This window comes from Apaloderma vittatum, unplaced genomic scaffold (genome assembly GCF_000703405.1).
Source record: "Apaloderma vittatum isolate BGI_N311 unplaced genomic scaffold, ASM70340v1 scaffold8231, whole genome shotgun sequence".
Lineage (NCBI taxonomy): Eukaryota > Metazoa > Chordata > Aves > Trogoniformes > Trogonidae > Apaloderma > Apaloderma vittatum.
The window spans coordinates 38,697-56,863 of NW_009699586.1; the positions used below are offsets into that span (position 1 = coordinate 38,697).

Here is an 18,167-nt window from a genome sequence, read left to right on the forward strand (position 1 = left end):
CAGGAATGCTGGTTGTTCCCTCCCTTCCAGCAATTAATAATTTTATACTTCTTATTGATTTTTAATTATACTTCTCATTGTTTTAATAGATATTAATTACAATGATAATTCTGCTAGAATGAAGGCTGATGGTGAAGTTCTTAACAGAGGCACATGCAGACCCTTCAGTGACACTTAAGACCTGCACAAGAGGTAGCAGAGTTTGCCATGTGGCTGCCAAAAGGAGGCAGAAATACCTATTGTTTTTCTGATTCTCAGATGGTAACCAGATGCAATGGGTTCAAATCAAGAGCAAGTAAGGCATGAAAAATAATGATACAATTAGATTTTTATTGTAATTGAGAGATGAAATAGAGCCTATAAAGGAAGTGTTAAATGAGATACCAAATGTGATGTCATTACTGTTGGAGAACATATTAATCATCAACTCATGAAATTGTGATTATTATTTTTACGTTTTCAAAAATATCAAGCAGACATTAACAGAAACACAAAGTAGCTTCAATTAGTGCAAGGTTTGTTCTCGCATCTCACTAATGCTGTTGTATAGCGGTGTTATCATGCCTGGCACTGGTAGATGGTTCTCCTTTAGGTTACTGTTGTGTCTAATAGTGAATGACCTTTTCTTCCAGGGAAGCTGAAACCTGAAAGAAAGTAGTATCTAGGGGACAGATCACAATAACTGAGCCTGATTTTGGACCCTGACTCAACTACTCGAGTTCGTTAAAGTATGGTATTTCATTTTCTGTGAAGAATTTCCCTCTTTATCTTTTCTTGTACTTTTGCCAGTGTTCTGTAAATTTCATTTTCCTCTTCCAATGTGCCACACAACTTCCTGTCAACACCCGCGCTAACATCTCCGTAATCTGTGTGAAGTGGCTTTGGCACAACATGGAATACAGTATAATTGTTCTCTAATGCCTTGGATTACAGAAAACGGGAAGATGGTAGTCTCCTTCCTCTGTGCCATGTTGACTTATTCTTCTCCAAAATTTGAAACAAGTTAGGTTCCTTGTCATGAAACTTGGACTTGAATATTGCTTGAGCCCACATTTTCCTTTCTGAATTATGTGATTAATATTCTTTAAGCTTCACAGTGAACTTTCATAAAAGGCTTTTGTTTTATTTATCAGTTCTCAGACCCCCTGAAGCTTGAGATTTTTACCTGACGTCAGGAATTTTCACTCTTTATAGCAGCAGAGTGCTCAGGACACCTCTGAACAAGTCAAAGAACACTCTTTAGAAAGAAAAATAATAGATCTTTGTCTAGAAGCTAAATCTTGTCCCTTGTAAATTATTTACAAATTATTTACAATTATTTACAAAAATATTTATTGTAAATTGTGAATTATTTATTTCTTAAAATGAAGAGTACTAAGAGTAAAAATTTTTAGGAAAAAATAGAAAATGCAGGAAGAGTCATTATATAATACATAAAGTATGATCAGTCATTTACAGAAAAAAAGTTTCTGAAAGTTTCTTTTTCTTTGGGCACTGAATTATTTTCTGAGCGTGCCCTTGAAAAGGACTTGAGTATAACTGAATGTCCACCAGGATCTAAAGATGTAGGTAGTGTAAAATCCATAACGTACAATGCTAAAATAACTTTGACAGCTTTAGCAGCTCTGTTGTTCTTGTGCTACTGTAATAGCTAAAAGCTTGTTGAAAGATTTGATTGTGCTGTGTGCACTATATAAGTAAAAGAAAGAGAAGACTGCTGACTGGAAGAGCTTAAAGTTTCATTATGAGATGTATGTAGACAGGCTGGGAATACACAGCACAGTGAAGCCTGGCTGAGTATCATGGTACGTGGGGTGCAGAGAGTGGTAGCAACCTGTTTTTCAAATGCTCTGTAGTTGGCATCATAGAATCACAGAACGGCCTAGGCTGGAAGGGACCTTAGAGATCATTTTAATCCAGCCTCCCTGCCGCCAGGGACGCCACCTCTCGGCTGGATCAGACAACACATGGGGACCGAACGGGAATCGACCCCGTGACCTTAGCGTTGTTAGTGCTACGCTCAACTGACTGAGCTAACCGGCCCCCTCTGCGAGGCTTTAAGCAGTGATGGGCAGAACAGTGGTGGTGTTCATCATGAGGAGGAACAACACAAGAGGGCTTTCAAAGAGGGATCTGGTCATCTGTTTCACTTGTGCTGAGCCTGGGGTAGTGCTTTAAGATGTCAGAGATGGGCCAAATGGAAATACTTACTCACGGATCTAACTAGAATGAATAAATGAAATTTCATGGATGATCGTTAAGTTGAGTTTCAGGGGTTTTGATTTTGATTTTTCCAACAGCTGTAGGGAGCACAGTTGTTCATCTGCCATCCAGGCAGATTGCTGCTTTGCTGTAAGGCCTCCCTCACTAAAGCTACTGCCAGCTGCACAGGACAAAAAATTTCAGACCATGTGGTAGCAACTTTAAATATTGTCTAAAATTCTCTTGTTACATCAGTAGAGTTTGACAGCTGCAGACATGAAATCAGTTTACCTTCAAGATCTGTCTTGATGGTTCTGACTTTAATATAATGGAAAGTTTTGTTTGGGTTGTGTTTGTTTTAGTCAGGATGTCTTTATTCTTAGGAGCAGTACATCAACAGTTTCATAGTAGGTTCCGTATCTGTCTTCTCGTAGTGGTTTTACGTTCATGTGATCTGCATCAATCTAAAATCTGTCTTGAATCCTCTTTATTTCTTCTTCATTCCTACTTTTTCTATGTATGTGTAAGTAGTTTGTCATTTATGTCAGCCTATTAAATAGGTATGTTTCAGCATGCTTTGAAAATAATTATTCAGATGTTTTCTCTTATCCTTCAGATGGAGGTTGAAACGAAGTTATTATCTTAAAAAAATCTGACAGTGGATTTTTTTATGGAGTGCAGAGTACTCAGTCCTGTCGCAAAAGCATGGCTATGGACAGTGGACAGGTTAGATGGCCTTAAAAGGGCCGCTGCTGCCTCTTGCTGTTCTCAGCTACCATGTGCAGGCTGTTAGGTCACTCCAGAGTCTCCTACACCCACACTGGGATTGGTTTGGAGGGCACTGGTGTATTCCTCAATACCTACCTAGAAGCCCTGGAAACCAGCAGATGGATGGTGGAAACTTAGCATGGAAACTTAGCTTCTCACCCTGTTGTGCAGCCAGATACAAAGCGAGACAGAAAGAAAAATGTACAAGTGCTTTTTGGGCTGTCTTAGAGAAAATTATTTCTCCTTCCTTTTGTTGTTGAAAGGAGTGGAATTAAGAAATTTCAATATTAGGTGATGGTACTGGCTGTCGATGATGATAGTTGGAGTAGATTGTTCTCTGGTTTCCATTCCACTGAGAGCAGTAGGTAGTGGCACTTACTCTGCATGAGGGGCATCCTTCCTGAGCTGCTGTGCTGAAGAGAACAGCTTCCGAAAGGCAAATTTGCTGTCATGAAAAACAATGAGAGAATTAACCTTTAAGGCAAGTTTTCTTTATAAAAGTCTATTATGTATTTTACTTCAAATTTACTGGGGTTTTTTTATTAATTACAAATAATTGACCTGAAATTGTTGGGGAGGAAAAATGGTCTTCAAACTGAAGATTTTGACGTAACACTGTAAATAAGTTTAACTCAGAACAGTACTTTTACTTGAAAATTATATGAATACAGAAGAGATGTTTTCCTAAGTGCTGTAATTTTGATGGAAACTGATTTATGTATAAAAATAGATGATACCTTCTGGATTAATTTTAGCTCATTGTTAACTAGGAAAACATGATTGTTACATGCAGAATCTAGCTATAAATAACTCAAATGTTAAGTATTGCAATGGAAAGGGGGATCCAGTCAGAGTAAGGGGAATGGCTTTCTTCATGTGTTAGAATAAAGAGTCTCTGAAACTCTTGAGCCTACCTCCATGTCTGCTCATAGAAATATCCCTGCAAGGCCCAGCAGTACTGTTGCTTATATTGGATGGAGGAGGATTTGGGGATAAAACTTAATTTCAGAGGTTGTAACAGGTTTTCTCAATAATTTGCATGAGGGAAGGTAGTTGTGGAATCATGAGCCATTCAGGCTTAGCAAGGTATCAGAAAGGATTTCAGACAGCTCTAACAAGTTCATGGAGAATTCAGTCCTGGATAGCTAATCCAGATTTGTATTTTTGTAGGTGATAGTTGCAACAGCTAAAAATTATGGCTTCTTTAATGGCATAGAACTGGCACCTTGCACTGTGAAGTCTCACTGTAGAGCTTGAAAAGAAGAATATCCATGTTTTTGACATCTCTCTCTGCTTAAAGCCTGGAAAAGAACAACCGTTAAATATCAAAATTACCTGTTTGGCTTAGAGAGCTGTGAATAGAGCATGCATTACTGGGTTCTCTATACCTGCTTTGATCTTCAGATGTGCTACGGTACCTCATAGCATGCTTTTCAAATAGTTTTGACGAGTCCAGCAGCATGAATATGGAGATTTACCCCATGTGACTGACTTTGGGGAACCATTTGTCAGTGTCAGGGGAGCCAAAGCTGTGCTGTAGACCGAGCTTTGCAAAGTGTTTCCAGGATGATGCTTGTGTTGCACTGAGACACTGGCACAGGTTGCCCAGAGAGGTGGTGGAAGCCCCATCCCTGGAAGTTTTTAAGGCCAGGCTGGATGGGGCTCTGAGCAGCCTGATCTAGTGGGGGATGTCCCTGCCCATGGCAGGGCATTGGAAACTAGATGGTCTTTAAGGTCGCTTCCAACCCTGACAATTCTATGATTCTATGATTCTATGGTCTTACTGAAACATGGGGAGTGCTAGTTTCTCACCCTTCACATTTTGCTACACCAAAGGTCAGACAGGTTCAAGGGGTGCTATATTTCCTCATGTAAAGGCAACAGGCAGAGAAGAATTTGCAGTAACTGTTGAGGCTCTTTGGAGCTTTCTACAAGTAGACATTACTCAACAGTAATTCATCATCTTAAAAGAAAGGGACCTACTGAAACTAATGCAGCTCAGCTGGCTGTGCATTTGATCATCAGAAATATATTCTAGCTTGAGTTTTTAAAAAAAAATTACTGGGCTTAGAAATCCAGTCAAATAGTGTTATATCATCTAGGTAGTGTTTAGATCGGAGGGTAGTACTGCAGCCCTAGTGAGAATATGGTTCACACTTACAGCAAGGAAACGTATTTATTAGTAATTTATGTCAAAGGTCCTGTGATGTTTGCACTATGATTGCAAATATTACTACAGAATGTAGTTTTTGCTCTATATCTTATTTTCCAAATGTCATCTAGAACTCTGCAAAGTGGCAAGGCCACAAAGAACTTGGATCAAGAAGAACAGTACTGGGTATATTCTTTTTGGGTAGATGCTTTTTGTCATGGCATATTTTATCTCTACTGCTTCAGCTGATACACAGCAGAGTCTTGGATACCCCCTTGTAAAATCATGCAGACAGTTGGAGTGTTCAGAGGACAACAACATAGAATCATAGAATGGCATAGGCTGGAAGGGACCGTAGAGATCATCTAGTCCCACCTCCCCGTCATGGGCAGGGACGCCACCTCTCGACTAGACCAGGCAACACATGGGGACCGAGCGGGAATTGAACCCGTGACCTCGGTGTCGGTCATGGTTGTCAGCACCGCTGCTCAAACCACTGAGCGAACCAGCCCCCTAACATGAATGGTAAGAGATTTGGGTAAAGTGACAAATGAGGAAAGGCTGGGGTCACAGTGTTTTTTCAGGACCAAGTCTATAGAAGAATGGGCTGAATGAGGTATTCTAACATATAACACAATTCTGTGTCCGCTAAGGGTAAAATGAGAAGGAACCATCTTATTTAATAGTAAGAGAGTGTCATTAAATCCTAAAATAATTTTTTGAACTATAAAGATGATTATACAGTGGAAAAATGCATGCAAGGGAGGCTGTAGCATCCCTGTCATTGAAAACCAGACTGACGAACTGCTGTCAGGAGTTGCCCCATTGATGGGTTGGATGAAATCTTGGAGTCCTCCTTAGCCTGGCCTTCCTCCCTTCCATTGCTATAGCTGCAAAAGCACATATAGAAAAGTGGCAAAGGAGACCTACAGACTACAGCTGCAAGGAGGACTTAATCAAATCAAGATATTTTCTGAACACCAGAGAAATGTGATATAACACTAAGCTTTTGAAATGAAGTTGTTATACTTAGTGAAATTACTTTAAAGTATCTTTGGTGTAACACAGACTAATTTAGATATAACAGTAAATCATACACGTACCTCTTGGAATTCAATCCATTCTTTCTCAGGAGTGTTGGAATATTTAGTCTTTTGTAACAATGGTCCTTTCTGAGTGCTTGAGCTATTGGCAGAAGTGTTTGTACTTGTTTTAGTGAAGAGTTACTGACTCTGAATCAAAGAATTCAGTAGGACCTAATTACAGAATCTGTGTTGCTTCTTGATAGCCATCTGCATACTTTAAGGAAAGACAACTTTTTGAACACTTGCAGCTGAAACATTTCCATTTCATGCTCAAGCATTGTAAGGAACCCTGGGGAGATGCAACTAACAGGGAGGAGGCAGGCACAAGAAGAGCTAGTTCTAATATGGAAAATGAAAAGTTGAAGTAAATCTCAATTAAGCAACGTTCAAAGTAATGTTTTACTAGTGCCTTGTGCAGTAGTGGTGCCAGTCTACATCTAGCATAACTTCAAAAGAGCCCAAACAGACTTTGGGGCCAACCAGGGATCATCAAAATGCAGTTTGTCAGACAACTCAAGCAACTACTGTGTTTAACCGTGTAGGTTTGTAATTATTCTGATTCATTACGTAAATTTGACATTCTCTTTAAACTGATCTTCCTGTCCAGTCACAGAATTGCCTGGTTAAACACACACACACAAAAGAAAAAAACAGAGGAATAAAATACCTTTTAGTACTTGTACTACGATTTATCCATTTTCAGTGCTACTGTTGTAGAACCGCCTCAGTGGCAGCCCAGCTCCATCCATCTGCTTGCTCACTCTCCCCTCCTGTGGGATGGGAGAATCAGAAGGATAAAAGTGAGAAAACTCATGCATTAATAAAAAGTAATTTTAACAGGCAAAGCAAAAGCTGTGCCAACAAGGCAAGCAAAATAAGGAATTCTTTCATTACCTTCCATCAACTGGCAGGTGTTTATCCATCTCCAGGAAAGCAGGGATCCATCACACCTAACAGTTTCTCGGGAAGACAAAAACCATCACTCCAAATTCACCCCCTTCCTTCTTCCCCTAGTTTTTATTGCTGGACACAACATCACATGGTCTGGGATATCCCTGTGGTCAGTTGGGGTCAGCTGTCCCAGCTGTGTCCCCTCCCAATTTCTTGTGCAGCCCCGGCCTGCTCACTGGTGGGGTGGGAGCAGAGAAGAACTTGAATCTGTGTAAGTGCTGCCCAGCAATAATGAGAACGTCTCTGTATTATCAATACTGTTTTAGTCACAAACCCCAAACTTTGCACTGTACGAGCTACTGTGAAGAAAATTAACTCTATCCCAGCCAAAACAAGCACAGTTACGGTAGTGCTTTAAGTCACAGTCACGTTGCTGTGTATTTAATGTGAATACAAAGAGAAACTGTTTTATGCTTTCCATTTACTGATCTGTTTTTCAGCTTTCAAAGTGCACTGACTTACCAGCTCATGTGCACAGAACACTCCCTTGAAAGAAAAGCTTAAGAAAACTTAGAACATAATCCACCGATAACCCAAGGCCTTCAACTTTTCAATGAAATAATAACAATAGCAAAAGAATCAAACAGCTTTTAGTGAAACTCTGCATGGCAGCTGCAGAAAGAGCCTTAATTTGGTAGGAACTGATGCTGGCACGCTTGTCTGAGAGTTCGTCTGTGCTGCAGAAAGCATCAGGAGTTCTGTCAGACTGATCCTCACAGAACTTTATTACTATTTAAAAACCTCAAACAGATGAATCCTAGTTACCAGCATTATGGAATGACTTTGAACAATAGTAATCAAGTCCAGCTTTTTACTGTAGTTTTATGTTTTTTAAAGAACCTGACATATGGGAAATATTACTTTAGCCAGTGTTGAGACAAGTGCTAGAATTTCTGTGTAAAATGGTTACAGGATGATTTTTTCCACTTGCATGTTTTTTAAGAAATGTTCATATTTCTTCTGAGATTTGAAGTTCCTATAGATTTTTTTTGTACTTATGCAATCTGCAGAAAATATATGGAAAATGTCCTCTCCATAAGCCTCCAGCTGTGTGGAATGTCACACAAATGAAGTCCCATTGTAGATGTATTGAGCCATAAGGACTATGTTGTTCTTGTTTGAATTTGAATGGAAGGAGGTCAAGCAGCAAGAGAGTTAAATGTAGTTGCCCTTTCCCCAAGGGTTGAGCCGCAGGAATATTAGTACCAGAGCATCGCCTCAGGAATATTAGTACCAGAGCATCTTGTACAACAGGGTGGGCGCCAAGCTGTGAGAGGCTGTAGGTGATCTCATTCTAGTGGGGGGTTGGACTAGATGACCTTTAAAGGTCCCTTCCAACGCAGTGCATTCTGATTCTGTTCTACGATTCTATGACTCGGTGATCTTCAGAACTCACTTCCAACTCCTACCATCCTGTGATTCTGTGTGACCATATTCTACAGGTAGCATGTGATACTGTGTTAGGAGCTCCAAGGTGGAACACGGGCTTATGAAGGGCAAAACCCAGTCTTGTAAGAAATGTGCTGTGGGCTAGATGCACCAAAAGGACACAGTGTTCCAGAGCCCAGAACAAGGCCTTGTTCCTGTACAAGTGAGAATTTGATGCTTCTTCTGCATGATGCAAGGCTGAAAGCAAGACAGTCCTACAGGAGTCTTAGGTCGGTGTGTGCAATATGCAGGTTCCTAAGGAAAATGCTGATGGTAGGGATAGAGGTCAGTGCAAGATGCCTCCCTGTAAGCTGTGTTTAAATACCTGTAGCCACGTACAAGTCTCACTTGGGAATCTTCTCTGGAACCTGTATTTTTCATTCAAAGAAGCGAGCAGGAAGTATGCTCTTGCCCTTGCAGTAGAGTTAAAAGTATCACCCAGGCATTGATGAAAGCTCCTGATTCAGAATTTGAGAGCCTTGGTTTCTTTTCTTGGCTATTGGTTTTCTGTGCTGGAGGACAAGCAACTACTTGTCAGGAGTCTCCAATGAGAAGCTCTACTGGACAGGAGCTGTCTTCATTTCTCTTGCTGGAAGTGGGTTGCTCTCCAGTTAACACAGCTGAGCCTGCCTGCATCTGATGCGAAGGCATTCTGGGAGGAAACAGTCCCTTTAAGAACTATTTCTGTGTATTATCTAAGGTATGAAGCCAGAATATGTCAAATGTCAGTAGAATACTCTACCTACAGAATAATATACCCTCTTGAACTTTCCATTGATGATCCTGGATCATCTACATTCAGGGGGAGTGCCTTAGTTTTTTCACATGTTAAAGAAAAAAAATGAGAAGCATTTCTTTTTCTTTGGTCCCATTGTCATCTGTCAACGTGCTTTGTAATGTGCCTTTTTCACCTGCTGTGCACTCAGTGTACTCTTAGAGTAATTGCTTTTTTTTTCCAGCTTGTTAGTGGAAATAAAGGACAATCTGTTTCTGGGAGGTTGATCGTCCTTATGTGCGTGTAAAGCATAGAGCAGGTCAGTCTGTTAAAAGGATTGTGCATGCTTGTAGACTTAGGCTGTTTAAGGTCTTTGACTGTGGCTCAGGGGAGCTTAGATGCGTCTGTAACCAACGCATACAAAAGGTTTTAAGAGTATCAATCCTGAAATTAGTTACTTAAATTTTAACAAGATCCCATTGAAATTGTGAAAGGTCTGATCCTTAGAGTTATTTAGGTTTCTCTTCCTCACAGTGGTGGTGGTGGGAGATGCTCACGGCTCCAGATACAAGAATCTGGCCCTGTGAAACTGTGCTGAAGCAGGCAGGAGCTGCTCCACACAGTTCCAGGAGATGCAGTACCCCAAGTACCTGATTTGACCAAAGCTGCTTGGAGATACTTTTTAGTTTGGCAATGCACTTGTTGTTAACTTTGGGCAATTGTATTTAAGCAGAGATTTATAGCTCCTTGATGTGTGTAGGAGGACAGCTCTTTAAAGTAACGGGACCCTTCCTTCCTTTAGTGAAACAACAGGCTCCCATCGACCTGATGAATTAAACTTCTGTCTTCTTTATTGACTTAAGTGGAAAAAACCTAAGTAAGTCAACAATTTTAAAAGCTCTTAAGTTGAAAACCAAACTATTAGGATACTAGTGAATTGCCTCTTGCACAATTAAGTTTATTTTTTCAGTGTAAGACCTGTTCAACAGGAGGTTTAGATACATGTAAATATGGGATCAGATCTGGAGCTGGAGGAATATGTGAAAGAATAAGACAGCAAATCTATGTATAGAAATGCTTTCTCTCTATTTCTGGAGAATTTATAGTTTGTAAGGATTTAATGCATTTAAGATTTTTTTCAATGTAATCCCAACCTGTTAAACATGTCTTTTAAGTTTTTTTTTTAAATAACATAAACATGGAGTGAAAAACTCCCTGGAAAAAGTTATTTAAATGTGAATATAAGAGAGGGTAGATTTAGACCGGAGATAAAGAAGAAATTTTTTACAATGAGGGTGGTGAAACACTGGAACAGACTGCCCAGAGAGGTGGTAGATTCTTCATCCCTGAAGATATTCAAGGTCAGGCTTGATGAAGCTCTGGGCAACCAAAGACGTCCCTGCTTACTGCAGGGCAGTTGTGCTAGATGACCTTTAAAGGTACCTTCCAACTCAACACACTCTATGATTCTGTAATTTTCTTGGTATAATTGGCAACAATCTGTAACTTATTGTCTCTTACAGCAAGAAAAAAAATAACCAGATGAATTCTCCAAAGTTGCATTACTGGAAAGATAAACTCTGTTATTCTTAACATCTAAACGGGTACTTTCCTTTCTGGACTCCCTCTTCAGCTTCCCATATAAATTGATTGAAACCAAATGTGCATCATTTTAATTCCTGTATAATCGTACGCTACAAAATTCAGTAGAACATCTTTATGAAAGAGAACTGCATATAATCTCTTTATACAGGCAGTGCTTTGTAACTAAAAAAAATAGCTCATAATAGGCTAACTTAGCACACAAATCTTCAATTTCTTTCTTTAGAAGAAAGAATAGCACAAATTATAAAAACTAAATTAGGCCGTTTAAATATAAAAGATATGTAACTCAGTTGAGTTTGGACCAGTGGAGATTAAATTTAAAAAGGAAAAAAACCCAAAACAACAATAAAAAACCTACCCAAACCAACCAACCAACCAAAAACACAAAAAAAGGCCCAAGCTCAATTCCAACCTATGTAGAAGTAAAGGTGTAACATTGTATCCAATGAGTGGAGATACTGTTGGAAGATCATAGAATCATAGAATGGCCTAGGCTGGAAGGGACCTTAGAGATCATCTAGTCCAACCTCCTTGTGGGCAGGGACGCCACCTCTAGACTAGACCAGGCAACACATGGGGACCGAGCGGGAATTGAACCCGTGACCTTGGTCATTGTTGTCAGCACCACAGTCAAACCACTGAGCTAACCAGCCCCCTGATGTTTAGAAGATGTTTAGAAGACTGAGATGCAGGGTAAAAAATTTCTTAGCATATTTTATTGCTATTAACAGCCATTTGCCCCATATAATAAATCTTTCTGCACAAACTGTGCAAACAAACATGTACGTATACTGAAAAGTGTTGTCTTGGTACTTAACTTTGAGGGCAATGGGAATTTAAAGAGATTATTCTCTGCTGTGGTAGCCTCACCTCCTTGAAGTGGAGACTTCTTAGGACACTTTCTGTGGATGCAGTTCTCACTCTGGAATGCCATCACCAGGAGGGCTCTAGCTGACAGCCCTGTGGAGCCTAATATATCCGTCACAGGGGAAAGCCACCAAGGAAGGAGAGGCATGTGGTGCTTTCCTGACACATGGTGGGAAGAGGTTAAGTAATTCTGTGTTGCACTTCACTTACATCCTACTAAATAAAAAAGAAGAAACCTTCAAGTTTAGGAGTCCTTTATATCTACATTTTCTGATTAAAATTCCTGGAAAAGAAAGAAGAGAGAGTTGAATCAATTATCAAGATAATATCAGTATTCTAGTTTTCATGAGTACATGTTATCATGCCTGCTTTGATAATTAAATCCTCTGAATTCAGAGCTCAGTTTTCTAAATGGCTTTTATAGTGATATGGTTTGCAGAGTTTTAAGTTTTCTGACCTATATTATCATAGATAAAAGTTTTGGGTAATTTTTGTTGTCTTCCTATCTTAGAGTACTTTCTAAATTAATGAAACCTACATTGTAAAGATACATGAACAATATTCTAAAATGATAAATTTAAACATTTTGCTTAGAGCAAAATTATATAATTTAGAAACAGATGTTCTTCTTCACTGGAATTGTGTAGCAGACATCCAAAAGGCAAGCTGTGACCAAATCGGTACTCTTATCTTTTTGCAAATACAATTAGAGCTGCTTAAAAGAAACATGCTGTTCATTGCATTGTGTGATAAATTAAATGTATTGCTTTGTTCTGCAAAGGTTTAATTTTAAACCCTTAAGATTACACATATAAGTGTTTAAGGACACATGAATAATTCCTGCAGTATTTGAGGACAAGCGAGTCAGGAAGGGTTTTTCAAAACATGTCTGCAGCCCCACGGGTTTTAGATTAGAAGGAGGGAGGAGATCCTAGAGCCAGTTGTGCATATCACAGCCACTTTCTGGAGGAAACAGAGTACCGGGATGGCGAGGCAAGGCCACGCCTTCAGGGACTGCACCAGAACCCACAGTGTTTATGCCTCTTCTCTTGCCGCTGTCACATACAGCAAGATGCCCAAAGCCCATGGAGGGGAGGTGCAAGAGCAAACTGACTTCGTAACCTACTAGCTGAAAAACATGCATACCCATGATTTTCACGATTTTGCATTTTTTCTTTCCTTAATGCTTATGATAAACATCATACTTACATGAAAGTAGCAATGGACGTGCTGGAAATACGCTGCTAGAGTGTGTTCTTGTGAGATCATAAGCTATCTCCTGCGTGGACATGGGTGACTGAGCCCAGGTATTTGCCAACGATGACATCAGTGAATGAACATGACATGAGAGAGGTTTGGCATCTGATCAGTAATGCTCAGTACAAGAGAGCTTACACAGAATTTTCAGATACGTACAGAAGACCTTATACTACCGAAACCTGTTCCTATAATCACAGAATCCATTTTCGGTGAGGCCACAGCTTCTTTTGGTTTTCTTATTGAGATTCTTAGTAAAGTAATGGAATACACTTCTCTTTTCAGTGTTCTGTTTCCTGTGGAAAAGGTTTGAAGTTTCGTGATGTGCATTGTTTTAATAGCTTCCAGGCTAAAATAGAGGAAGGAAACTGCAGACATTTAAAAAAACCACGGACATACAAAATATGTAGAGCTGGAAGATGTCCTGCTTGGAAGACCAGCAGATGGAAAGAGGTATGTAAAATCTGTTACAATTAGGTTCTCTATAAGAGTACCAGAGAAGACCATATTCACGACACCCTGTTTCAATGGAAGTTACTGTCAGGAAGCCTTTTTTATATATGTATCACAATTACATCAACAAACTAGTACATAGTTCATTATATTTTCTTTTCCTTTCCTTTTCTTTTCCTTTAAATGTAATTAAAAGTAAATATCCATGAAAACTAAGTATTTAGCAATCTGAACTTTGAACTGGACAAGTGCTTAGGACTTTCCTCAACTTACCTTGTAAATTCAAAATAACAGTAAATTCTTGAAGTTTACTTCTTACCTCCAGTGATGAATTCGGCATTATTACTGTAATTGCCATCATAGTCTGAATATTGAATTGAAGCTGGGTTTATGGGGAAAGGACAAGCAAAAGGGCTTGTGGGCACAAATACTGGCCTTTTCTTTGGTTTGGCCTTGCAAGAGCTCTCTCACCTTGTTCTGAAACTGTGTGTAACTGAGCACAAGGCAATATTTTGCATTTTTCTCTCTCTTTCAAAATATAATTCCCCACATTGGTAAAGACACATTACTGCTTGCCAAAATTTGTCCACGCTTGGTAGAGCAGAGTCTGCTTTATAGTTAAGCTTGAGTCTTGAGGTAGGCTTTGGGACCTATTTGTGCTTCTGTCTGGGGTAAAAGGGGACTGTCTGTCCCAGCAAGCCTCAGTGTTATAGTGAAATAACTTTGGCCAGGAACAAGGAAAAGAGGCATGTGCAGAAAGGATTTGAGCCCTTTTAAGGTCCTCAGGATTCAAAATCCATGAGGAAAAGTATCCTTAAAATAGTCCACCATTTGCACTATTTTTCTAACCTGAAATACTGAGGGTTTTTTCCTTTCATTTAAACATTTGCACTTTAAGACTCTAGTAAAGGAATTACATAAACTCAGAACTTAAATTGTCTGATCTTGCAAAAATGTAAATTTTTGCTTTACGTATGCCTATAGTGATTGCTCCTACTGCGAATTAAGTTAAGCAAAGATCAGCCTAGGTAAGTTGGATGTGTTTATTTTCCATATTTCTTACGAATTCTGATTTTAATTGTAATTTTACATTTTTAACAAATATCTACAGATGCAACAAAACACTGGTATGGCAGGGGCTGTGAAGTAACTTGTAATAATGGCAGCTCTATCACCTTCTGGGCACTGTCTCATTTTACACTGACATAACTCATTTTGATCAATTCTAGTGTTCTGTACCCTGTGGAGTGGGGATTCAACAAAGGGATATCTACTGTCAGCTGAAGGGCCTGGGTCAAGTGAGTGAAGCAACGTGCAACCGTGACACCCGGCCCGTTAGCACGAGGCATTGCTGGCTGCCTGCCTGCCTGCAGTACCACTGGTTGGCTGATGAATGGGAAGATGTAAGTAAAGCTTTCATCTTGCACGAAGTCACTGAGTGATGCTGAAAGTTTTATTTTTTTAATTTTTTTTTTCACATTTGGATAGATTTCTAATAGCTCTTAGGTCGCAGAATAACAAGTGGCTGTCGTTGGTATTTTGAAGGTCAAGCTTGCAAAACTAAAGAGTGACAAAAAAGGTCAAAAGCTTTGTTTACTCTCTTGTACAGGATTTACTTGTCTACTGTTGTAGACAAAAGCTCTGATGGAGCTCTGAGCAGGTCACTACAGCTAGAACTGTGTAATCCGAATACAAAGTTCTTTACATAGTGCATAAAGTGTTTAATAAAACCTCATTATGAAATTTTTTAAAAATTTACTTTTTAAGAATAGAAATACAGTTGAATTGTCAGCTGGCAGTAAAAATCTGAGAGGTCAAATCTTTGGACAGCATTTTTTTTCAAGAAAATCTGTATGGGAAACTTATCAGAAAAGATAAGAAGCTAAGTAAAACTCAGCATTCTCCTACCAAATATGCATTTTCATATTTAAGAAAATCTGAAGATGCTTTCAGGAGAGAGCTGTCATTTTTAAAGCTGTGATGACTATTTTCTACATGCTAAAAATTTAGTAACTTAGATGGAAAAGTCAGCATGAATGGAGAAAATGTCAACGGTGTGGAAGAGAAGGATAAAGAGTGTACAACAGTAATATTTACTCCTTTGCCAAGCAGATCTGTAAATGTAAATGTAAATGTAAAAACTTACTTTAAGGGAAAGGCAGAGAGAAAAACAAAAACTATGTATAGTACTTGAAATGATGTATAGAAAAGCCTATCTCTTACTGTAACATTAAATAAAAACACAGTTTGTGCAGTTGTGGCATCTTAATAATCTGGACTATTAAATTTCCTAGGGCAAACCCCTTGAAACTTGGAGTATGAAGACTCTAAAGTTTCAGGGACATGGTACTGTAGAAGTGATTACTGTTAATATTTAAATAATTTCTTGGTTCTCTGCAAAACCTGGATTATATTTGTGCAGTTCAGATATATATACTGCTCTGTGAAGCTATACTGAGTGAAAGCTGAAAATACATGTTTCTTCCAAGTGTTCTTTTCTCATATGAAGCCGTTAAAATCAGGAATTAGTGGAAGTGACTCAGAACGTCCTTTTAGCAGAAATATAAACTTTCAGAGAATGAGTGTGAATTTTCCTTTCCTGTCAAACATTTGTGAATTCCAGCTGGGCATTTGGAGCTCTCCACTACAAATGACTTGTGTTTCACTACATCTTCCAGCTAGTTCGTAAATTCTTCCACATGGATATTGCTGTTTGCTTGAAATTCCTGTGTTCAGTTCCCTTCTCTCACCAGAGTCATATGGAGCCCTGTACATCTAGTATTAATAGTTCAAGTGTTTATCCATCTGTATTCCTCTCCCAGTGCAGCACGTCCTCCACCAAACACGCAATATTTTGCCCAGCTGTCTCAGCCCTGGGTGCTCTGTCCCCCCTGCCAGTCACAGCATAGCAAAAAATTGTCCAGATCCAGCATTTCTCCAGCTTGCACTGGGAGACTGGCTGATAGTAGCAGCCAGCCTTCTCCTACCAAATACCCATTTTCATACTAAAGACTGTCCACAGGACTAATGTATAATGAAAAGGATTCTTCTGCTGGTCCTCGTTACCACATGGCTGGGTTATTCCTTATGTGCATGATATTCTGAGCTGCTCCACGCCACTGAAAGATCAGATGTTTCTGTAAATTACATCAGACAACTGTTGTCCATGCTCCAAAGTCCAGGAAAGGAAATTATCAAGAGGACGGAACAAGGCTCTGCACAGTGTTGCATGGCAGGAGGACAAGAAGCAATGGCGGGAGTAAGGTGAGGCCAGGGAGGTTCAAACTGGATGTTATGAAGAAACTTCATCTCCATGGGGACAACTCAGGTAGTTGAATGGGCTGCACAGGGAATTTTGCAGTCTCTACCCTTTGAGATAGTCAAGATAGTCAAGGCCCAACTTGATAAAATTAGAGGTTTCCTCTGACAGAGCTGGTTTACCCTATGGCACCTGTTTTTTGTGCTTCAAGTTGTCTCTTTCAGTCAGTAATAATAAAATTTGAACAACAGACTTGATGTATGTATCAGACTTTGAGTTTTCTAATTCACTGTTGCTGGGTCCAACTTAATATTAAGTTAGACTCAGATCTGATTGTAGTAGGTAGTGTTACTGGTTATTGCCTCTGCCGAGACTGGAGTTTGCGTGTTTGAGCCTTCCTTCTTTACCACAGCAAGTTTAAGCAGGTTAGTTTAAGCACCCATAACTGGGGATGTGCTGTTGACGTGTATTACTTAGCCTGTACCTGCAATTTTCTGGATTCTGGTAGCAGCAAGTTTCTTATTGTGTCCTAGCAGAGCTGCAATGACTTTCCATGCCCCGAAGCTGGCACAGCGGGAGGTCTGAGGACACTGAGGGCAAGGACAAAAGCTCAACAGACGGCGCTGCCCAAGGCTGCCATTGACTTCATCAATGGGCAGTTTTATCATCTTTTCTTTTATTAGTGTGATAGGATGTACATATTTCCAGAGATTCTTATTGTTCTCTTTTCAATACCACATTATTTTTTTCATATTTCACATATATACTTTATTTGACTCATTCCTTTTCATACAGAAAATATTTTTCACTAAACTTATCATTCTAGCCTGACATTTCCATTTTCTCCTCAGCATCACCCAGCAGTTAGGGTGTCATGTCATTATACACTATTAGCTTTTTAGCTGATTCAAGGTAACTGAACTTTGAAAAGGCAGGATTGTGATTCAGCGAGTAATTCAGTCCAACACTGATAAGAGATGTCATAAAAGTTGTTGCTGTCTGGATTTTACTGGTGTATGGCAATCAGCAAACAACATTGTTCAATAAATGGCTAGTTGAAATGCAAAAAACTGTGACTGTTTTTCTTACTCTCAGTGCTCAGCATCATATAGACAAAAGGAAATATACCGGAAGGTTAAGTGTGTGGATGAAAACCAGCTTGAAGTGGATGAAAGATTCTGTGATGCTGCCACAAAGCCTCCATCAACCAAAAACTGCAGGAAAGCTCCCTCTAAATACGTTGTGCTTACAGGAGAACTGTCACAGGTAAACTAATCTTGCTCACACATCTTTTATATAATTTTACTTTTAAGAATGTTATGTTGCTGTAAAACATGTATTATGTGTGCAGAGAAGTAAAAAGTATGTTTTCGTCTGAACATGGGTGTCTAAACTTTCTCACAGAATCACAGAATGTCAGGGGTT

The 18,167-nt window shown here is 39.4% G+C and overlaps 1 protein-coding gene across 1 annotated transcript in view; it reads left to right on the top strand.

The window, feature by feature from the left end:
• The window catches only part of LOC104280702 (A disintegrin and metalloproteinase with thrombospondin motifs 20-like), a gene marked incomplete at both ends in the record, with an annotated part of 52,751 nt that extends 34,743 nt beyond the window's left edge, over nt 1-18,008 (top strand). Inside the window, 3 exon segments of the mRNA XM_009878437.1 lie at nt 13,316-13,483; nt 14,713-14,886; nt 17,838-18,008. Coding sequence (XP_009876739.1) covers nt 13,316-13,483; nt 14,713-14,886; nt 17,838-18,008 — 513 coding nt within the window.
• Between the last annotated feature and the right edge of the window lie 159 nt (nt 18,009-18,167).